This window comes from Paroedura picta, unplaced genomic scaffold, assembly GCF_049243985.1.
Source record: "Paroedura picta isolate Pp20150507F unplaced genomic scaffold, Ppicta_v3.0 Ppicta_v3_sca21, whole genome shotgun sequence".
In the NCBI taxonomy this organism is placed as follows: Eukaryota; Metazoa; Chordata; class Lepidosauria; order Squamata; family Gekkonidae; genus Paroedura; species Paroedura picta.
This window is the reverse complement of record NW_027518618.1, coordinates 1,895,187-1,918,268: the sequence shown is the minus strand read 5'-3', so window position 1 is coordinate 1,918,268 and position 23,082 is coordinate 1,895,187. Positions and strand designations below refer to the sequence as shown.

Sequence of the window (23,082 nt, the reverse complement as noted above, 5' to 3'; positions counted from 1 at the left end):
TTCGGCAGAGTGTCACAGCGGGAGAGAGCAAGGCCCATCCACATTCAAAGCACATCATGGCTGGTAGCCGTTCTTCGTGCCGTACCATGTGTTTAAGCCGTGTCTCATGTTAGCAACTCTGTGGTTTCTGGTTTGCTGTAGAATGAGCAATACTAGGGAGGATGAGAGAAAGCTTTTTGGGTGTTTTTTGCTGGATGCTTCATGGAGGGGCCATGGCTCGGTGGTAGAGCCTATGCTTGGCATGCAACAGATCCCAGGTTCAGCCCCCATTGTCTCCAGTGAAAAATAGTTGTAGGTGATGGGAAGGACCTTTCTCTGCCTGAGACCTTGGAGAGCCACTGCCAGGCTGAGCAGGTGATACTGACCTTGAAGGGCCAAGGGTCTGGTTCAGTGTAAGGCAGTTTCCTGTGTGTGTTTTGCGGAGGTGCCGTGGCTCAGTGGTAGAGCATGAGTATCTGCTTGACCTGCAGAAGGGAGGCAAGATGAAAATCTGGTAGGCAGAGGAAGCCAACAGCCCACCCCACGCTTATTGGGACCCTGAGGTCGGCAGTCTCTGACGCAAGTCTGCCCATCTGAGTTGGCAGTGGACAAAGGCAGCTCCATAAAGCTCTGGCATCTTTGTTGGGGATATCCAGGCACAGGAGTAACCGTGCTGGATCAGACCTGCCTCCTGCTGATTGAGTAATCTGTTTTCAACTCATGTAGGTTAAGTGCGCGTCCTGTCATTTCTGCTCAGTCTGTTAACCATGAGGGTGCTTCCTCCTTCCCCCTTTCTTCATGAGAGCACCTCGGGCCCTGCTGTGGGGCTCCAGAAGGTCAGCGGATCTTAATTCTCTTCCACCAGGAATGCGGGGAAGGAGGCCAAAGACCGGCTCGGCAATACAGTAATGGAGAAGATCCCCTTCCTGCATGGCTGCGAGGAAGACGACAGCGACGAAGAGGAGGATTTGGAAAGCGTGCCCCTCGAGACGCAGCGGCAGCACAAGAAGCAGAGAGTCAAGGTGCCCTCCTCCTTTCCATGCCCCCCCTTTCAGGGAGTTTCAGGGTGGGAGAGCTTTATATGACCCAGAGAGTCCAGAGATGAGATCCAGGCCATCAAAGGAAGTTCAGTTTCCTGGAAAGAATCTGCAATCTAGCGCTTAAAGCAGTAGGTCCGGAGTATCATTCTTAAGTTACTATCACCAGCAAACCAGAGTTGGCTCATGACCAGCACAAACCTAGGTTAATTGTCCAGCTTGTACATCCCTGGCTTCAGGTTCCTAGCTCTGCATAACAAAACAACAATCTTTAGTCATGTACAATCAAAAGTAACTATCCGGATTTGATTTCCTGAATCATAGAATCATAGAGTTGGAAGGGGCCATACAGGCCATCTAGTCAACCCCCTGCTCAATGCAGGATCAGCCCAAAGCATCCTACAGAATCTGGCTACGCATACATTGTTCTCGTAACCCGCCACAAACTGTTCTCTGAGAGCGGTGGGATATAAATCCAATTAATAAATAAAACATACACAAGAGGCCCTTGGATAATGCTTGATCCTGACCTGGCTTATGGAGAAGTTTGGACCCCTAATAGCATCCAATTCAGGTAGTTACCTTTGATGGTCCTGTTTAATAACAAAGGGGGTCATCATAAAATTTCTGTGTTTGGATGTCTGCTGCTTCGATTACACTTGTAGGTTTAACAAGCAGTATATGGTGTAGTAGGAAAAAGCTGAGTCCAGGAGCACCTTAAAGACTAACAAAATTTGTGGCAGGGGAGGCACTTCCATGAGTCACTGCTCATTTCTTCAGCCTGTGGTGCGTTTGGCAAAGATTTAAATCACTGAGGAAGATTGAAACACGTTTGGTTTATGTGTTATGCAATTTGTAAAGGTACTGGGGGGGACTAAGTGATGCGTATAACTGTATGGCATCCCCTTGTATAAAAAGTATAGTGTCCAGATCACGCAAGGTGATGTTATGGCTTTACTCTGTTCTGGTTAAGCCTCACTTGGAGTACTGTGTTCAGTTTGGGGCACTACAACTGAAGGGAAGATGGAGCATGTCCAGAGGAGGCTACAAAGATGGTGAGGGGTTTGGAGACCCAAGTCCTATGAGGAAAGCTTAAGGGAGTTTGGTCTGTTTAGCCTGGAGAGGAGAGGGCTGAGAGGTGACATGATGACCATCTTCAAATACTCAAGGGGCTTTCATACAGAAGATGGGGCAGAGTTGTTTTCTGTTGCCCCAGAAGGTCAGACCAGAACCAATGTGTTGAAATTAATCCAACAAATTTTCGGCTAAACATCCTGAAGAAGTTCCTGACAGAGTGGTTCCTCAGTGGAACAGGCTTCCTCGGGAGGTGGTGGGCTCTCCTTCTTTGGAAGTTTTTAAGTAGAGTCATCTGACAGAAATGCTGATTTTGTGAACTTAGGGAGGTTGTGAGTGGCTGGGCAGGAAGGGATGTGCCAGGGTTTGTCTCTTGGGGCCCTTCCTTCCCTACCCAGGGAATTGTTGATCGCCACTGTGGGATGGCAGGTGAATTTCTTCCAGGCCAGGCTGGATTCTGGAATTTTGGGTGTGGGATCACTTGGGCATGAAATTGGGGTCACAGTGGGTGGGCAGGTAGTTGTGAGTAGTTGTGACCTTGTGCAGCGGGTTGGTCTAGATGATTCTATGAAAAGTTCAGGGGTGACCAAATTGTGGTTCTTCAGTAGCCCATGCACTACAATTCACGCAGACCCTTGCCAGCCCACCACTGGCAGGGGCTCATGGGAATTGTAGTCCATGGTCATCTGGAGAGCCACAGGTTGGCCATCCCTAGGGAAAGGTACATCTATGTAACCAAAGGTGGTTGTTTTGTGACTTACCGTTTTTAATACCTTTAACTTGATTAAAGCTTTTGGATTATAGTTCTAGCTTTTCTGGGAATTCACAATGTTAACTTTAAATTGTTTTTTTTTTCCTTCAACTTATTTGGTTACCTAGTCTGTTGGCATTTTCTCCCTTCTGTTTTTGTGTGTTTGTTCAAGCTCATAGTGTTACCCAAGGGGAGGAAGTCTAAAGCAGGGGTAGTCAACCTGTGGTCCTCCAGATGTCCATGGACTACAATTCCCATGAGCCCCTGCCAGCAGGGGGCTGGAATTGTAGTCCATGGACATCTGGAGGACCACAGGTTGACTACCCCTGGTCTAAAGCACAGTCCTTTAACGGCCTAATGCAAGTAGCTTTAAGTGTGCTTGCTTCTCCAATAACCAGGGCTTTTAAAGTGAGAGAGCTTTTAATTTGTTAAGGCTTATCTGCATTTGGTCATCATCACTATAACAGATACGAGACTTCTGTCTTACTTTGGAAATTTTAATGTCCCCTCTAGAGTCTTGTTTCAGATGAGTAAAAACTGTGCCCTAGAATTTGTCATAAATTATTGCTACAAAAGCAGACCGTTTAAAAACTGCCTTAAAATATCCTTAAAATGACTTCAGACCAGAAGCAGACTATTGCACAACTAAACCTGTAAAATGAGCCTCTTGTAGCGCAGAGGGGTAAGGCAGCAGAAATGCAGTCTGAAAGCTCTGCCCGTGAGGCTGGGAGTTCAATCCCAGCAGCCGGCTCATCCTTCCGAGGTCGGTAAAATGAGTACCCAGCTTGCTGGGGGGTAAATGGTAATGACTGGGGAAGGCACTGGCAAACCACCCCGTATTGAGTCTGCCATGAAAGCGCTAGAGGGCGTCACCCCCCAAGGGTCAGACATGACTCGGTGCTTGCACACTTTATCTTTTTTAAACCTGTAAAACTCTGTCAATTGAAAACTGCAGAAGGCCTAGCTTGTGTGTGTGAGGCACAACCTCTTAATTAGTCCGGGACAAACAGTAGGGACAGTAGCTTCTAATCTGAATGCCAGCAAGAGGGGGGAGTTCAGTGGGGTTGGTCTGATGGTTAGAACTCCCGACTAGGTTCAGCCACCTAGGTGATCACCAAAGACCGAGGTGGCCATTGCGTGGAGAGGAGGTGGCAGCGACCTCACTGCAGTGCTGGCCTCCTACGCGCCGCCTCGGGCTTCGGTGCGCAACCTTACTCCCGACTCCATTCCTTTCACTGTTGTGTTGTGAACCCCTGGGTTATGCACAGCCTCCCACCCCTGGCAGATCAGTTGTCCTGCTAAGCCACAAGCGCCTGTTTCCTCCCGGGCCAGTGGGCCCCTTCTGGCTGCCCTTCAGGCATCCGACTGGGCTCTGTTATCCTCCCTCCTTCTAGCTCACCAGCAAGCCCCTCGTGCCAGAAGTGGAGGACGAGGATGACGACGAGGACTCGGAGGACGCCCTGAGCGAGTTTGACTTCCTGGGCTCCGGGGAGAACAGCGATGGCTCTGGGGATGCCCGGCATGCTGGGGATGGGAAAGAGCTCGGTAAGGAGAGGGCATCGGGGGTGGGGGGAGGCCGGCGTTTGGCTCTCCCCCCCCTCTCAGAAACGTTTTCCCTTGCCCTGTGCAAGAATTCTTGTTCGTGTCCCAGGAGGCAGAGAAGGAGTGGGGTGGAGGGAAATGCCAAAACACGTAAATTCCCAGGGTTCCTTGCACCAGATTAATTTGTACCCCTCCTTTCTCCCAACTGGGGACCCAGTGTGGCTTCACACCGTTCTCCTTTCCTCTCCACTACAACCCTGTGAGGTAGATTAGAATGGGGGAACATAAGAAGAGAAGCCATGTTGAATCAGGCCAGTGCCCCATCCCGTCCAAGACTATATCCCACAGTGGCCAAAACCCAGAGGCCATCAGGAGGTCCACCAGCAGGGCCAGGACTCCGGGAGCCCTCCCACTCTTGCCCCCCAAGCACCAAGAAGGCAGAGCATCCCTGCCCCAGGCAGCGGGTTCCATCTGCTGCTTGTGGGTAAGAGCCGCTGATGAACCTCTGCCTCCATATATTTCTCCAGTCCCCTCCTGAAGCTTGTCTATGCTTGTAGCTGCCTGCAGCAGTGAGTTCCACAGGTTCATTAATATATGGGGGAAGACTTCCTTAGATCTGTTCTAAGCCTGCTGCTCCTTAATTCCATACAGTGCCCACGAGTTCTCTATCCCATGAGCCTGGCCCAAGGTCAGCCGGTGACCTTCCATGGTACTGGTGGGGATTGGAAGTTGGGGGTCTCCCAGGTGCTAGCCCACCACACCGTCTCATTGGATGCAGATGCCGGCAACTTCAGCTGCATGTTAGAGCTCTGCCTCTTGACCCTGAGGCATTTTGCCAGTTTGTACCTGGCAAGATTTGTTCTGACTTCCCCCAAACCTGTTGCCTCGTCCCTGCAGAAACCCGCCGGGTGAAGCTGCAAGGGATGCTTGCTGATCTCAGAGATGTCGATGGACTCCCTCCAAAGCCGTCCATGCCGTCTGCCATCTCCAGCCAGCCCAGGGCTCATGAAGGTGAGAGATTGCTGGACCTTCTTTGCTTCATGCTCCTTTGCCTTCTGCGTTCTGTCTGTTGCTGGGACACCCTGCAGACCAAGACCCTTCAGCCTCTGCCCTTCCACACAGCTCTTTCCCCTCCCTTCTGCAGGGTCGCTGGGCTTCTCCTCGGACGTTTTCATCATGGACACCATTGGCGGAGGAGAGGTCAGCTTGGGTGACCTCGCCGACTTGACCGTCACTAATGACAACGAGTTAAGCTGTGATGTGAGTCACTTTCTGACAACGGTCAGTCGCTTCCTTCCACCTGCTTGTCCAGGGGCAGCGGGGAGACCTTGTGAGCAATGGGGGGCCGGCAGAGGAGAGGGTTCACCTGGCAAACCTGGGTGGCTTAGAAGAAGAAGAAGAAGAGTTGGTTCTTAGATGCTGCTTTTCTCTACCCGAAGGAGGCTCGGAGCGGCTTACAGTTGCCTTCCCTTTCCTCTTATCCCTTTCCCTTATCCTAATTTCACTCCTGCTCCAGCTCTCGGACAGCAAAGACTCCTTCAAAAAGACCTGGAATCCCAAATTCACCCTCAGGAGCCACTACGACGGCATCCGGGCCCTGGTGTTCCACCACGCAGAGTCCGCCCTCATCACCGCCTCGGAGGACGGCACACTGAAGCTGTGGAACCTCCAGAAGACGGTTGCCGCCAAAAAGTGAGCATCGGGCCCCTCTGGCCCGACAGGCGGCTGTCAGCCAGCCTGAAAATGGCCGAAACCACTCTTGTTTGTGGGGGGGGGGGGAGGGTGACAAATTGGTTGGCCTTTCAGCTGGGTGGTCTGCCCATCCGAGGTAGGAGGAAGGCTGCCTGGCGGCGGAACATGAGCCTTGGCATGCTGAAAGTCCCGATGTGGCATGCCCACTGAGAGACTCATGTGCACAGGATGGAGGAAGGTAGCTGGTGAGCCTCCTGTGTAGGCATCAGAACACAGTGCCAGCACACAGCGAGGAGGCAGCGACTTCAAGGCAGAGCCTCTCTTCACGTTTGTGAGTTTGTGTAAAGGCCTCGGATGTCCCAGCTGCCAGGCACACGTAGGATTTCCAAGGCAAGAGATATTTAGAGTAGGGTTTGGTGCTTCGGCGGCCGAAGCAGCGGTTCCAGCCATCCTCGGGGTTTCATCGGCAGATTCCCATCCGAATGCAATAACTGGGGCGCGCCCTGTCTGGCTTCTGAGATCTGGCCCGGCCATGCTAGCTTGTGCCTGACTCCTACTTGAGTTGTGGGATTCACTGCCACCAGATGTAGCTAGGACTGCTAGCTCTAGCCTTCTAGGGGAATCCTTGGAAGAGAAGTCAAGCCACGGATGTGATCCAGGGCGGTCCTGTTAGGGAGTGCTACAGCTAGGGAGGGCTATCGGCTTTGTGTCGTGGGCTTCCTGAAGCCCCAGGGGAGTGTGGAGATGTGTGGGTGTGTAGTGGAAGTCCTGGTGCACAGTTTCCTTCTTCCAGTGGCTCATCTCGGTTTTCCTTATCTCTTTTTCTTCTCTGTTGTTTCAGGAATGCAGCGTTGGATGTGGAACCGGTCTATGCATTCAGGGGACACAGGTGTGTGTGAAGGGCAGGGGGATGAGAGCAGAGGGCCTTGATTCCTCAGTGGCCCTAGAGCAGGGGTAGTCAAACCGCGGCCCTCCAGATGTCCATGGACTACAATTCCCAGAAGCCCCTGCCAGCAAATGCTGGCAGGGGCTTCTGGGAATTGTAGTCCATGGACATCTGGAGGGCTGCGGTTTGACTACCCTGCCCTTGAGGCAAACATTAAGCTGGGGGTCCCCAACATGGTGCTGATGGGCACCTTCTTGCCCATCAGCACCTTTCCTGGCTCCCACCAAGCTCTTTGAGAGAGTTGGTGGAGCCAGGTAGGCCTTTCCCCTGGCAAAGCTTCAGATTGGCTTTGCAGATTTGAAAGGCCTCCTGGTAGACAGAAATGTTGAAGAGAGACTCTTCGGCTGGTACATAACCTCAGTCCCTGATACTTTATGGTTGGCCATTTTCCTGATTGTGCCCCCCCCCCATCCTTTGTCAGAATTCCAAAGGTGCCCAAAGGACCCCCTGCAGCTAAGCCACCAAGAAGAGCGTAGCAGACGGGTCCCCTGGGCTGTGACGCCTTTAGAAACGCATTTGCCTGTGACCCCCATTGGCTTCCAGTTGTGTCCCACTCCCGAGTTCATACGTCGAATGAGCCCTTTCCTGGAGGACTTCTCTGCTAAGAGAAGCCCAGCCTATTTGCAGCAGATTCTGGGTCACATTCCGAAGTGTGCTGTTGACAGCGGGGCATACAGGTTGGCTTGCATTGTGAGTGTGGCCTGCCTCTGCTTGGGGGGGGGGGTTGGGGGGGCAGGTTTGCCAGCCATTACCAGCCCCGTCAAGGAACTTCTCATCCGCCTCTGAAGAGTTCTGAGCTTCCCTGAGACGTGGCTTCCAAACAGCAGCTGGAGCTGGAAGATGGCTCTCTGTTGAGCGGAGAAATAAATCCTCATGCCCTTGTTGGCCCCTGGGTTTTGGCCATGGTGTGACGGACGGGGTGGGCCATTGGCCTGATCCAACATGGCTTCTCTTATGTCATTCTGCCTGGGGCGGGGATGCTCTGTCTTCTTGGTGCTTAGGGGGCCACAGTGGGAGGGCTCCTGGAGTTCTGGCCCTCCTGGTGGGACCGCCTGTGAAACACAGAATGCTGGACGGGGGGGGGTCATGGGCCTGGTCCAACATGGCTTCTCTTTCGTTCCTCATTAGGGGCCCGGTGCTTTCCGTTGCTATGGGCTGCAACAGTGAATACTGCTACAGCGGAGGATCGGACGCCAGGATCCGTTGCTGGAGGATCCCAGATCTGGGCATGGACCCCTACGATGGTTATGGTAGGCAAGGTGGCCAGGTGTCCTACAAGCACTTTGACTCACCTTTCCAGCTGGGGTGAAGGGCTGTCTGGTCACAGCTGACCAACATCAACCTGTAGGGCAGGGGTAGTCAAACTGTGGCCCGCCAGTTGTCCATGGACTACAATTCCCAGGAGCCCCTGCCAGCGAATGGGAATTGTAGTCCATGGACATCTGGAGGGCCGCAGTTTGACTACCCCTGCTGTAGAGGGTGTGGAGGGCAGGCAGGAGATCCAAGGGGTGTTCAGAGGTGGATTGCCATTACCTCCCTCTGCATCATGGACCCCCCCCTAGTGCTCCTCGGAGGAACTACCAGCCAGATCCTTAGAGAGCTTCCGTCCAAATAGTCGCCCTGCTTAGCTTCTGAAATCTGCCAGGAGTGGGCTTGCGTGGGCTCTCTGGGACAGAGGAGCTGGAGGCCAGAGCTACTCAGAGGTGGTTTGCCATTGCCTCCCTCTGCCAAACAGCCCTGGACTCTCAGCCGAGGACTAACCAGCTTCTGAGATCTGGCTGTGTTGGGCTTGCCTGGGCTGTCCATATCAAGCCTAGAGAGGTACATGGTGTAGGCTGCTGGCCTGAATCACCGAGGTCCCACATCCAGCCTGTGCTGAGGCAGCTGCAATGGTTACCAGTCTTGGCCTGAATCAAGTTCAAGGTTTTGGTTCTGACCTTTAAGGCCTTCCGCAGCTTGGGCCCTGCCTAACTGAGGGACCGCTTGTCTACTTATGCCCCCCGCAGGGCCCTTCGCTCCGCAGATACTAATCCGCGTACCAGAGAGGTATGCTTGGCCTTTTCAGTCCCGGCCCCGACCTGGTGGAATGAGCTCCTGGGAGAGCTGAGGGCCCTGATGGAGCTACCAAAGTTCCTCAGGTCTTGTAAAGTGAAGCTCTTCCACCAAGTCTTTGGTTGTTGTTATTTGGAGGCTGGGTCTTTTAAGAGCACCGGCCCTCCCTCAGGCTGTGCTCTGTCATCAAACGAACCCTTTGTGGAGGGCTTTAAGGGTCCTACCATGTGTCCTTGAGTCCAAGGAGGAAGGCAGACTAGAAATTTACTAAATAAAACAGTTGTGACAGCCTGACTCTCACAGGTATGTGGAACACCTACTAGTTCCAGGGCTGTTTGTTCCCTCCTTCCCAGACTCATGCAGACTTTACGTCTGTACCTATTTCTGTCCACATCATCACTAATAATAATACTGTAAATTTGTGTACAACAATACAATACAAAAGATAGTTCCGGCAACACTTACAACATAGGGTTGTAATTTCTATTCTTTCCTTGGTCATGGAGCGGGCCCTGTGCAACTTGAAAAAGCACCATTGATGGAAGGAATTTGTTGGTGTTTATTCCCTTGAGGAACTTGATAATATCTTTACTTCTGTTGGGTGCCTTGGAGAAGCCCCTCTCTGAAACGGGGGACTCCCCGCTTGGACTCCAGTTGATGAACTGTTGCCTGAACTGTTTTTTGTATTACACTTGTTGTATTGTTTTGTACACAGATTTGCAATATTGTTTGATTATTATGATTGTCTTGATACTTCATAAGTAGCTATTTTGCCCTTTTGGAAGCCTTGCTTGCTGTAGTTCAGAGTCCCACGCAGCACCCTTTTCTCCTGGTATTTCCCCCATAATGTGTGCCCCAGTTCTTTTTTGTTGTATTCCCACCTGAAACCTGGCATCCCACCCTGGTGTGGGAACTGGCCGGATCCCATGATCACTGTATCGACTCACACCACCACAAGCCCCTGGTGCTGATTCTGTGTGGGTTTGTTTCTGGCATAGATCCGAGCGTGCTCAGCAAGGTCCTGGACGGCCACACAGACGCTGTCTGGGGCTTGGCGTTCAGCCCCTCCAAGAACTGCCTGGCTTCCTGCTCGGCAGACGGCACCGTGAAGGTCTGGTACCCGGCCAGTAGCTCCTCCTGCCTCAGCACCTACAGCACGGGGAGTGGTGAGTTACGCCGCAGAAGCATTTGGTCAACAGGCTGGTGGGTCAATTGGAGGGGGGGGGCCCTTCCCAGTCCTCCCAGGGGCTCTGGTTTTGTGCCCAGCAGGCTTCTGCACCCAGGGTTCTTCCTGGTATTATTTAATTAATTCTGGGCTTATATCCTGACACTCTCGAAAGACACGTGGTGGCTTATAATGAAAAAATCTCATATTCCAATAAAACCCCTATAAGCAGATCAACCTGGACTGGTATAACCCTGCCCTGGGCTGTGCTGCTGACCCACTTTGTCAATATTCAGTACAAGAGAACAGACCACCCCCCCCCCTTTGACATTCAGCCTGATGAAGAATTCTGTGTTACTCCCAAGCTTGCTTACTGTTCTGTGATACTTTGGCTGGTTTTAATTTATCAAAAGGCATCATCTGTCTGTCATTCTTGGTATGAACAGTAGAGGTCATGCATGTTTTTTCTGGTCCTAACTTCTCCCTAAAGCTATGCATGGAGAATAATCTCCCCCCACGCCTGGTTTCTCAAACGGTGTTGAGAAGGCACAGAGCAGGCAACCAAACCCGGTGTTCAGTGTAGGGATTTTGGTGAAAAGCTGTGCAAGGGACAGAAGGGGGCAGCCCAGATGACAAGGGGGTTGGAGCCCCTTCCCTAGGAGGAAGGCCGAAGGGTCTGGGGCTAGTCAGCTGAGAAAAGCGGGGATATGATAAAAGTCCGAGCCTCTTGTGGTGCACAGTGGTAAGGCAGCTGTCTGAAAGCTCTGCCCTTGAGGCTGGAAGTTCAATCCCAGCTTGCTGGAGGGTAAACGGTAATGACTGGGGAAGGCACTGGGAAACCACCCCGTATTGAGTCTGCCATAAAATCGCTGGAGGGCGTCATCCCAAGGGTCAGACAGGACCTGGTGCTTGCACAGGGGATACCTTTACCTTTATGATAAAAGTTTACACAGTGATGCCTGTAGTGGAGAGAGTAGAGAAAGAGAAACGTTTCTTTCCCCAAAGACTAGAACGCGAAGGGCATCCAATGAAGCCAACGGGGCAGTAGGATCAGGAGGGGGAAAGGAAATGCTTCTTTACACAGAGAGTGATTAAGACGTGGAGTTTGCTGCCAGAGGGTGTCATGATGTAGTCAGCTTTAAAAGGGGATTAGAGAAGCTCATGGGAAGGAGAGCTCTGTCTGTGGCTAGCTACTAGCCCGAGCAGCTGTGGGGAATCTCCCCATGCAGAGGCATTAATCCACGGAATCCCGGTGCTGCACACGAGGCAACATCGGGCATCCTTGGTGGGGGGGACGACGACGACCCAAAGCAGCTTAGATGTAGAGTTCTCTCCTCTCTTTTATCCTCCCAACAATCCTGTGAGGCAGGCTAGACTGAGATGCTGTCACCCAGCAAGCTTCCGCAGCAAAGCTGGGATTTGCAAGAGCAGCACTGTTTGGATGCCGGGCCGCAGGTGGAGCCAGCGTCCAAACCATGGGTAGTCAAACTGCGGCCCTCCAGATGTCCATGGACTACAATTCCCATGAGCCCCTGCCAGCGAATGCTGGCAGGGGCTCATGGAAATTGTAGTCCATGGACATCTGGAGGGCCGCAGTTTGACTACCCCTGGTCCAAACGCTTGTTTGTGTCGTCTCCGCCCGCAGAGCACGGGATCCCGACCTCCGTCACGTTCTCCAGCACCGACCCTGCGCACGCCGTGGCTGCCTTCCAGACGGGCGATGCTGTCCTCTACGACGTGGAAGCCACCTGCCCCGTCCTGACCTTGGAGTCTCGGCCAGCCAGTGGTGAGTCGGGCCTGGGGGGCAACTGGATGCAAGAGGGAAGAGGGGGCAGCTGAGAAGTCAGGGCTAGGCTCGCTTCTCCTGACCTCAAAGCAGGTGCAAGAGAGACCACGAAGCCCCCCGGTAACGTTGCAGCGAGTCATTCTGGATTCAGAGAGAAGACTCAGTTTCATTTATTTAATTTATTTTATTACATTTATATACTGCCCTCCCTTGCAGCTCAAGGCGGTTTACAATAGAGATTCATAGTACAATACAGTGAACATCGTGATTATGAACTTATAACGTTTTTAACAGTGGAATAACTTGTATGAACGTATAACATTTCCAACAGCAAAACATAATAACTTTAAGCAGCTGTTGACAGCGCTGGCGCCTCCCCCCCCACATCATGGTGCTGGCTGCTTCGACCTGGACCGGCCTCTTTGGATGCCGAAGTGCCCAACTCTAATGCTAACTTGGGAAAAGGCAGGGCCACGTTGGTGGGAGGGCCTCACGCAAAACTGGAAGGGGAAAGGTCAATCTGGAAGCGTTCCTGGAGGCAGGGCTGGGCTCGGGAGGTTGGCTGTAGTTGGAAGAAGGAAGTGAAATGCAAGAGGGAGATTCAAGAGAATTTGGAAACTCCCCCCCACCCACACACGCACGCACACACACACAAAGAACTTTTGCAAGCTACAGTGCGGCTCCCCTGGGAGAAGTCACCTGGCGTCCCCCGTGCCTTTTATGGGAAGGCAGAGCAGAGTCCAGCAAGCACCTCTCCTTCTCCTTCCCCCGCCCACAGGAGCCAGTCAGATCAACCAAGTCGTGAGCCACCCAACCCAGCCGGTCACCATTACGGCCCACGATGACCGAGGCATCCGCTTCCTCGACAATCGGACAGGTGAGTCCAGGACCGGGATGCAGCCCTGCGGCCCGGTCCCCACTCTCTGAGGAGCAGCTCCCCCTCGGCTTCATTCCCTGGAGCAGAACGACCACCCCTCACCACAGTTGCCCTGGGTAGCCTTATTTGTGACGTTCACCCCCTGTCCTTCTGGGCGATGGCAGTTTGGTGTAGTGGTTTGGTGTAGTGGTTAGGAGTGCGGACTTCGAATCGGCCATGCCGGGTTCGATTCTGTGCTCCCCCACATGCAACCAGCTGGGTGACCTTGGGCTCACCATGGCATTGATAAAACTGTTCTGACCGGGCAGCGATATCAGGGCTCTCTCAGCCTCACCCACCACACAGGGTGTCTGTTGTGGGGAGAGGAAAGGGAAGGCGACTGTAAGCCGCTTTGAGCCTCCTTTGGGTAGAGAAAAGCGGCATCTAAGAACCAACTCTTCTTCTTCTTCAGTAATCTCAGGGCTCTCTCAGCCTCCCCTCCCTCACAGGGTGTCTGTTGTGGGGAGAGGAAAGGGAAGGCAATTGGAAGCCGCTTTGAGCCTCCTTCGGGTAGGAAAAAGCAGCATATAAGAACCAACTCTTCTTCTTCTTCTTCAGTGGGGCCCCTCCCCAAATGGGCTGCTTCCCAAATGACTCTTGTGGGGGAGTTGAAATGTCTGTCTCTATTTAGTTAGTTTGTGCCCTGCCTGCCTCCCCCGCGGGGACCTAAAGCACCCTCCCACATTCTCCTCTCCTCCATTTGATCCTCCCAAACACTCCTGAGGCAGGCGAGGCTGAGAGTTTAGCCCAGGGGTAGTCAAACGGCGGCCCTCCAGATGTCCATGGACTACAATTCCCAGCGTTCGCTGGCAGGGGCTCCTGGGAATTGTAGTCCATGGACATCTGGAGGGCCGCAGTTTGACTACCCCTGGTTTAACCAGTCCAAGGTCACCCAGAGAACTTATATTTCAGAGCGGGTATTCAGACCTGGGTCTCAACTGCCCCGCACTGGCTCTCAATGTGACTGATGCGAAGATACGTGTTTAAAATTCTCTCTTCCTCCTTGTTCAGGGAAAGTAGTCCACTCCATGGTAGCTCACCTGGATGCCGTCACCTGTCTTGCTGTGGATCCCAACGGAGTCTTCCTTTTGTCAGGGAGTAAGTTCCTTCCTTTCTCTCGTGCTCAGAATTCCTCTGCAGCCTCCTCGTGGCACTGCGTGGTCCCAAAAACCGTAGGGTCATGAGGCAAATCAAGGGGTAGGAAAAAGCCCCAGAGGCCAGGAGCACCTTAAAAAAAGGAACAGAATTTGTGGCAGTATCCAGGGTCTCCCAAAATCTCTTGCTCATTTTGGTTAGTCTTTCAGGTGCTTCTGGACATGGGCTGACAAACACAGCCATGTATCTTGATGAAAACTAGGGTTGGCCATACTGTGGCTCTCCATGGGCTCATGGGAATTGTACTCCATGGACATTTGGAAAGCCATGATTTAGCCACCCAGATCTAAACAAAGGGTTGTGAACGAACGAACGAGCCCTCAGTTTGCTAAGCCAGAGCAAGGCTATAGCTATCAGCCGTCAGACATGGGGACATTATTAATTCATAGGGTTGCTGTTTGGGCCCAGCATATCTGAGGGACACGTATCTCTGGATACGTTCCCCAGAGAGCACTTTGTTTTAGCAATAAGGTAAAGGTAAAGGTATCCCCTGTGCAAGCACCAGGTCATGTCTGACCCTTGGGGTGACGCCCTCCAGCGTTTTCATGGCAGACTCAATACGGGGTGGTTTGCCAGTGCCTTCCCCAGTCATTACCGTTTACCCCCCAGCAAGCAAGCTGGGTCCTCATTTTACCGACCTCGGAAGGATGGAAGGCTGAGTCACCCTTGAGCCGGCTGCTGGGATTGAACTCCCAGCCTCATGGGCAAAGCTTTCAGACGGCTGCCTTACCACTCTGCGCCACAAGAGGCTCTTATTTTAGCAATACCAATCAGCAATACTAATCAGCGGAGGCCCTGTTCCCACCTGTTGGAACGAGCTCCCCAGTGAAATCAGGGCTCAGACGGAACTTGCTAAGGTCTGCGAGGCGAAGCTCTTCCGCCACGCTTATGGTTGAGGCCAGCTGAATAGTCGGAAGTCATCTGCAACAATTAAACATGGCTCCCCTCACCCCCCCTCCCCTGTGCTGGTGCAGTTCCCATCTTTTTAACTACAGTATCAACTACTGGTTGCTGACAGCTGCTTAAATTATTGTTAATGACTGGGGAAGGCACTGGCAAACCTCCCCGTATTGAGTCTGCCATGAAAACGCTAGAGGGCGTCACCCCAACATGACTCGGTGCTTGCACAGGGGATACCTTTACCTTTACCTTTTAATGTTTTTGAAGATGGCTTTAGCATTACTGACAATGTATAAATATAATTCTTTAATATAGTTTATTGCTGTTGTTGACACACATGGCTGTTTACCGTAACCAGGCAGGGAGTCCAAGAGGGGCAGTACAGAAATCGAAAACATAAAAGTTGGAAGCAGCTTGGTGGCTCTTTGCTCGCTGCCTCTTCACTGCCAGTGGCCCTAAGAACACTCCTCTCCGAGCCCCTTAGCAGGCTGTGTACTTTGGGGGGGGGCAGGAAAAACTGTATAAAATCTAAACTAAATAAATTTGCCCTGACAAGCTGTCGGGGGGGAGTGCTGGGCCCCCCACCCCTCACTACCCCCTTCCCTCCCTCCCTCCCCAGGCCATGACTGTTCCCTCCGGCTCTGGAACCTGGACAACAAGACCTGCATGCAGGAGATCACGGCGCACCGCAAGAAGCATGAGGAAGCCATCCATGATGTGGCCTTCCACCCCAGCAAGGCCCTGATCGCCAGTGCTGGGGCCGACGCCCTGGCCAAGGTCTTCATCTGAAAAGGCGGCTGGGGGCCCGGCAGGTGAGCAGTGGTCGTCACGGGTGGTGCGTGGCTTCCGAGGAGCCCTGGACCTCCCTCCTCACGGCTTCTCTTTCTCTCTCCCCCCCCCCCCCAGGTGTGCCGTCACCAGGACTCCTCTCTTTTGCTCTGGCCCAGCCAGTGGTGCTAATGCTTCCCTTCTCCGACTTGGACGCTTCGCTCCATTGCCATCTGAGCTCAGGCCTGACCCCTGCTGGACAGCGGCGGCTAGGGCGGGGCGGAAGGCCACCCCCTTCTCTGACCTTGGGTTCGACCTTCCTTTCAACCAGCACTGAAAATATTTTCCGCTCGTTTCAAGGTTGCCTGGTCTTTATTTCCCGGAGTGGACGGAGCCTCCCGGACTGCTCTATCCGGGTGGGAGGAACGTGGCCTGGGGTATTCGGGAAGCGCCCGCACCCTCACTCGTGGGTCCTGCCTCCGGAAAGACGCTGGGGGTTCTCACGGCTCCCCTCTACTGCCCCTTGGGCCTTTGACTGTTTTGTATTTTTTAACTAACCCAATTTCAGCTGTTTGGGAAGTGGGGGTGGTGGGGGGGCTGCGTAGTCCGGTGCAGAAAGAACAACGTCCAGCTCTGGGGCAGAAGCGCACCTTGGCTGGCGCATGGCTCTTCGCATGCTTCCGTCTGGATCTCTGTCTCCTGACAAAATGCCCTCGCCTGAGCCGCGGGAGGGAGGGAGGAAAGGCTAAGCCACCTGCCCTCCCCTCTTCTCCTGTGCCAACCAGCTGCAGCCGCCCTGGATTTCAAGGGATAGTGGAGGGTCCAGTGATACTGCGGATACCCCCTCCCTTCCCTTCCCTTCCCTGTTCTGCCACTCCTTCCCCCAGCTGATCTTCACAGAGACGGGAGGAGTGGGTCAGAATCCCTCCCCCGTCTACCTTCTGCCAGGTGCCACAGCTCCCCCCCAACTCCTTCCTCCGGAGCTCCAAGGGAAGGGGGAGAAGCAGAGAAGGGCAAGCAAGCGGGGCAGGAGGCAGCAGGGATCCAGCAGCCAGCTGCCCAGCAGGTCTGAGCCCATAGTCTTCCTCATTGCTGCCAGCCACTGAAGGCGAGCAGGGAAGCGGTCAGGAAGCCCCAGGGTCTTGAGCCAGAAATGCTTCCTGGGGGTGGGGGTGGGGGGTGCATGTTCGTGCAGACAGATGGTCTTGGCCCACTTCTGCTGGGGCAGAGCGGTTCTACTGGTGGGGGGAACAACAGCACGAGTTCCCTCCTCCTTCCAAGGGCTTTTCTCCAGAAAGGCAGATCTGCCGCTTGACACAGTTAGGGAAATCGGGGTGGGGGAGTGGCCGGCTTCCTCCCCCCTCAAGCCATTGATTCCCCCAAGCCCCTTCTGGCTCTTGGCCTCCTTCTGGGTTTCCCTGTCTCAGCAATAAATCTCCCCCCCTCCCTCCCCCCCTCATCCCTGAACAGCTGCAGCCTTGAATTCTTCCTCCTGCCTGGGGTGCGCCTGGCAGCTGTAAAAAGAAATGCTCACTGGACAGGGAAGTGGAGCGCACGTGCGTGGGTTTGATGGGCATGCCCTCTTAGGGTGCAGATCGAAGCTCAGAGCCCCCCTCCTTTTCCTCCCACTCAGCAGCAAAGCAGAGCCCTGCCCTCCTTCAGCCTTCTGCCTGTCCACCGGAGTGGGGGGGGGGGGGGCAGGCAGTGCCCCGAGAGCCTTCTTGGGGATTTCCCTGCTCCAAGCAGCACGTCTCCGGCCCCTGCCCTGGTGGCTGAGGGGACTCTTGGAGGCCATCCCCGCGGAACCTGGAAGAGGAGTGGACCAGGCCCAGGTTGCATGTTTGTGGGGGGAAGCCCCCTGGTGTGCCCCCCCCAAAAGAAGCAGAGCAGTGCATGACAAATCAAGGCAAGACAGCGTGCAGAGAAGGCAGCAGGTGGGGTCCCGTTGATAAAAAGTTTGGCCCTGGCCTCCCTCGGCTGCACCTTCGTTCCCTCTCTTTTATTCCCCCCCCTCTTTTTTTGTACATTTTGTATAGTAGGTGAAATCGGATTTGCAAAACAACCCCCCCCCCTTTGCGACACCCAAAGGGCTTTTACTGAAGTACTCCCAATCACGTTATCACTGTGTGATAGTTCCCAAGAGCCATGATTTCTTTCCCTCCTCTTTAAAATAGGGCTGAGCAGAGCTAAAGCTGGGGGTGGGGGCGAGGCAGGGGGGGGGAGAGAGAGAGAGAGAGAGAGAAATCCCCGTCCCCCTCTAATTTCTTCTCTTTTGGGATCTTGGGAGTGGCCTGGGGTTAGTATTCTCTTGGCTTCTCTCTCCTTCCCCCTCCCTCTTTCTGGCCCTCCCGAATCTCACGGCTCCAACCCCGCCAACCACTAAGCTTAAAACTTCAGCCTAACCCCTCAATGCCCCCCCTTCTTCTCGGTGTTCCCCTTCCGTATCTGTGTGCTGTATTTATCCCGACTGAAGAACATTTTTTGCCTTTAAAAGAAAGAAGCAACAACCCCCCCCCCAACGAAAAGCCAGTCCGCTTTTTATTGTATATTTATTATTATTATTTGAGCTTCCTTCCTTTTCTTCACACCTTTCTCTTTTTCTTTCTTTTTTTTTGTCCTGTTTAATCACAAGACTGAATTGTATGTTGAAGGGGGCATGGGGGGGGAACTGTCTCATAATAATAATTAAAAGAAAACCCTTTGGAGTAAGAGTCGGGCTTCGGCACTGTCGAATTGTCCTGGATCGGAACAAGGGAGGCCGAAAGTGGTTCTCTGGTAGGGGTGGCCTTCTTAGGGGGTGGTAGCAGTTAGTAGGGTTGGGCGGTTCGGTGGCCGAAGCAGCCGTTCCAGCCTGAAGCAGCCAGCACTGCTGGCTGCTTCAGGCTGGAACGGCTGCTTCGGCCACCGAACCGCCCAACCTTGGCAGCCACCGAACCGCCCAACCCTGGCACCGAACCGCCCAACCCCCTGGCAAGGTGGTCTTTGGAACTCCTTGCCCCAAGTTGGCAGAGAAAACGACAGGGTCAGTGGTAAAAACCATGTGTTTGGGGCATCAGGTTGGGTGGCCAGTTTCTTGGTTTTAACAGCAGGGAATGTAGCCTCCTTGATTTCTAATGGTGTTTCCGCACTACCATTAAGGACGACGTTGACATATCAGTTTGGCAGATAGGGGTTGTAGGTCACCTGCCCAGAAAGCCTTAACTTGTGGGGAGGGTGAGGGTGAGGGTGAGGGGGCTAGTTGTGCTTGGTCTGGGTGTGATTTTTCTGCCATCCATCCTTGCTTTTTTAAAAGATGGGCACAGCTGTCTGCAGGTGGGTGCAAGAGAGGCCAAACCAGCTGAATTTGTACCTTTGGGTTGAGCAGCAACAGGGCGCTTGGCTTCTCTTTGTGGCCACTCATGAGCATCCATTTTTGCACAGATCCGTGGCGCTGCTTTCTGCTTCCACTTCCCTCCTGGCTGTTCGTGGCTTGCCTTTCTTTCTTCCAAAAGCCACCCCACCCATGAGTAAAATCCTCCGTTTGGAGGGGTGGAAATGCTGCCAGGGTTGAACACACACAGTCGCTCACACACCCTGCAGAGCGGGCCTTGAACAAGGCTGTTCTTGTGCTGGAGAAACAGGAGGGCTTTCAGGCCAGGCTCCACGTGAGGCGGAGGATGCAGGCCTCAGATTGACTCCCAGAGCCCGGCTGTAAGGTCACACAGCGCAGCCCGCCTCTCTAGGGTTCAAGGGCAACTCTTGGCCACTGAAGCCCACGGAGAAGGGCTGGCTTCTCCAACATGGAAGTTTTGCCTCCACCATGAGCTCCCTGATGCCACGGTATGGTTTTGGGCAGCCTGCACAAGCAGGGGTGAACTTTGCATCATGTTGCTATTTGAGCCTAGGATATTTCAGTCTTCCCATGGAAAACAGAGTTCAGCCCCTTGGTTTTAAGTTTCTGATCTCTAAGGGAGAGCCCATTCATTTTCTCATCCGTTGCAAGAACAAGCGACCCGGGGCAGAGCATAGCCCAGGCTCGTCTGTCCTTTGGTGTGCTGAGGCTCGGCTAAGGGCACTGTCGGCTCTGAGCTGGCACACAGGAAGGGTGCGCCTGGCCCAGCTAAGGCCTGTTCTGGGTGCAAGAACTTGCCTGTCTTCCTTCTCCTGGCTCGGCCCATTTCATCTGGCCATTGACTCAAAGATGCATCCTTTAAAAGCCGCTATGTGCTCCTTTGGAGTTTCTGCTCATCCTCATTCTCATGCACAGGTTCCTGCAGGTGTCACTCGGAGGGGGCTGCGGCTCAGGGGGGAGGGCTTGCAGGTCAGACCCTGGAGGCATCTCTGCTAAAAGGAACCAGGGTAGCTGCCCATGTGGAGGACCTCCTCTTGAGAACCTGGAGGGCTGTGCTCTGACTGGGCAGGCCGTATTGACCTTGATGGCCCCGGGGGTGTGATTTCAGCCGTGGACACCTTCAAGCCCACTTTATGGGCTTGGTGGGCAGAGCCTGCTCAGCCTGCAGAAGGTCCCAGGTTCAATCCCCAGCCTCTGTGGTTGAAAAGGACCCAGGTGCTGGAGAAGGCCTCTGACAGAGTGCAGCTGCCAGTCTGAATGGACAATCTACACCAGGGGTAGTCAAACTGCGGCCCTCCAGATGTCCATGGACTACAATTCCCAGGAGCCCCTGCCAGAATGCTGGCAGGGGCTCCTGGGAATTGTAGTCCATGGACATCTGGAGGGCCGCAGTTTTGACTATCCCTGATCTACACCTTGCTCTGTTAGCAGTCTAGTTCAGTACCTGGCACCTTTGCGCATGTTCTTGGGGGGAGCAAAGGGAGCTGGAGGTGACCCTCCTCCCAGTGGGGAAAACCAAAAGCCTTGGGGCCCCTTTCCTGTTCTCAGGTTAGTTAGCCCCTCTGTTCCAAGCAGGCCGTTTTGACCCAAAGGGTCAAAGGGCATAGGGTTTGCCTGTTGCTTCAAGAGAGCTTGAACCCCCTTGGGCCAGTGCCAGTTCTCTCAGAGCTCTCTCAGCCCCACCTACCTCACAGGGTGCCTGTTATGGGGGGAGGAAGGGAAGGCAATTGTTAAGCTGCTTGGAGACTCCTTCAGGTAGTGAAAAGTGGGATATAAAGAACTTTCTTTCCCTGTAATATTTCTCTCCCCCCCACATTAATTTTGTCTGTTTCAGAACGACCTCTGCCCTTGGTTTTTTCACAACATTGATTTATTCCAGGGGTAGTCAACCTGTGGTCCTCCAGATGTTCATGGACTACAATTCCCATGTGCCCCTGTCAGGGTTTGCTGGCAGGGGCTCATGTGAATTGTAGTCCATGAACATCTGGAGGACCACAGGTTGACTACCCCTGATTTATTTGACATGATGATCGTATCCCCCTTTCAGATGGGGCTCACAGCATTAGAAATGAGTCTGGAATTCTAAAATTATTTATTCGGGGGTTGGGGGTTGGAAATCCAGAGGCTGTTTCAGCGCCTGCCAGCTGGCGTTCTGATCCTCCCAAACCGGATGGGGTGAAGATTTCAACGGCTGTGCTAGTGGAGGGAGTCTCTGGCCTCCTTTCCAGTCCTCGGATCCTTCTGCTGTCTTTGCTAAGGAATGTAAAAGCTGGATCCAATTGGTTCTCCAGTGGCTGCACAGGTGGCTGATCAGTTCCAGATCTGGTTTAAGGTGCTGGTTTTAACTGATAAGGCCTGATGCAGTGTGGGACGTGCATACCTTAGAGAAGGCCTCGCCAAATATGTCCCCCGAGGAGCTCTCTGTGCAGCTGGTTCCACGTGGCTGGCAATCCCCGGCCCCAGGCGGGTGGAACGAGAGGCTGGCGCTGGGGTGAGCGCTCAGGGAGCTTCCCATGGTCCAGGGTGTGCATGTGTGTAGGATGGCACTCTTCCATGCAGCGCTGGGTTGAGGCCAGGGCCCACCATACCATCTAAGCCAGTTTGGTGTAGTGGTTAGGAGTGCAGACTTCTAATCTGGCAAGCCAGGTTTGATTCTGCACTCCCCCACATGCAGCCAGCTGGGTGACCTTGGGCTCACCACGGCACTGATCAGGCTGTTCTGACTGAGCAGGAATATCAGGCCTCTCTCAGCCTCACCCACCCCACAGGGTGTCTGTTGTGGGGAGAGGAAGGGAAGACAATTGGAAGCGACTTTGAGCCTCCTCCAGGTAGAGAAAAGCGGCATCTAAGAACCAACTCTTTTTCTTTAAAATGTTAAATTTGTACAGGCTTTTAATTGTATTGCTGTCAGCCACTCTGAGTAGGCTGGATTGGGGTGGCATCCAAATCAAAATACAAATAAACATTCTGGGGAAAGCAGGTTAGTTTAAACTAGTAGTCCCCAACCTTTTCATCACTGGGGACCACTCAACGCCTTTTACTGAGGCCCGGTGGGGGGGGGGGTAGTTAACTCCTCTACTCTCAACCACTGCCCTAACGCTCTCTGATCGCTATGGTAATGTTTAAACATCCCTTCAAAATAAGAGACAGACACGCCACAACAATGAACATAAGGAACCTTTTATTTTCGTGGAAATTTTAACTCATGACAATGACAAATCAATGGGAACCCTGAGCTTGTTTCTCTGCAACGAGATAGTCCCATCTGGGAGTGATGGGAGACAATGACACCCGAAGTGTGTTGTAAAGGGCCGGGGGGGATGAAGTAAAGGGCCAGGGGGGGGGAGAAGGCGTCCTTTGCGGCCCACCTACAATTAGTCGACAGACCACATGTGGTCCGTAGCCCACAGGTTGGGGATCGCTAGTTTAAACCACCCAGGGGACAGAAATGTGAGTCTGCAGGAAAGCTGGAGGAAACTTGGGCTTAAAAGTAGCCCTGAAGTGAGCAAATAGGCAGCCCCCTGGTCATGTCATATCTTAGATCGGGTAGTCAAACTGCAGCATTCGCTGGCAGGGGGCTCCTGGGAATTGTAGTCCATGGACATCTGGAGGGCCGCAGTTTGACTACCCCTGCCTTAGATGGTAAGCAGGGCTAGTGTTTGGATGGGAGTCCTCTCAGGATTCCTACATTAATTTATGGACTGGTTTCCTGTCGCTCTTAGCTCGCTGGCTCACAGCAGGTTACATATTGAAACCCCACAGTAACAATAATGTTTAAAACCTTCCCCAAGCTCCCACCTTCCCTGAAGTCCCGGCAACACACAGCCTCTGGATTGCTGTTGGTAAAATTATGGTGTAAAAATGCATGGCTCCAGCCATGGGGGGGGAGGGGGCAGGATCTCCAACCTTGGTCAAAGCCTCCTGGTAGAGCGATCTTGCAGGCCCTGCGTAACTGTGGCAGAGCCCTCAGCTCTTGTGGGGGCCAGGA

The 23,082-nt window shown here is 53.4% G+C and overlaps 1 protein-coding gene across 1 annotated transcript in view; it reads left to right on the top strand.

Moving 5' to 3' along the window:
• STRN4 (striatin 4) overlaps positions 1-18,474 on the top strand; it is a 31,995-nt gene extending 13,521 nt beyond the window's left edge. The window contains exons 6-18 of the mRNA XM_077318468.1: positions 845-1,001; positions 4,236-4,386; positions 5,281-5,394; positions 5,528-5,643; positions 5,900-6,075; positions 6,917-6,964; positions 8,150-8,271; positions 10,072-10,239; positions 11,884-12,024; positions 12,803-12,901; positions 13,952-14,038; positions 15,615-15,807; positions 15,902-18,474. Coding sequence (XP_077174583.1) covers positions 845-1,001; positions 4,236-4,386; positions 5,281-5,394; positions 5,528-5,643; positions 5,900-6,075; positions 6,917-6,964; positions 8,150-8,271; positions 10,072-10,239; positions 11,884-12,024; positions 12,803-12,901; positions 13,952-14,038; positions 15,615-15,784 — 1,549 coding nt within the window. The 3' untranslated portion in view covers positions 15,785-15,807; positions 15,902-18,474. The remainder of the gene's footprint in view (positions 1-844; positions 1,002-4,235; positions 4,387-5,280; positions 5,395-5,527; positions 5,644-5,899; positions 6,076-6,916; positions 6,965-8,149; positions 8,272-10,071; positions 10,240-11,883; positions 12,025-12,802; positions 12,902-13,951; positions 14,039-15,614; positions 15,808-15,901) is intronic.
• Positions 18,475-23,082: the final 4,608 nt, after the last annotated feature.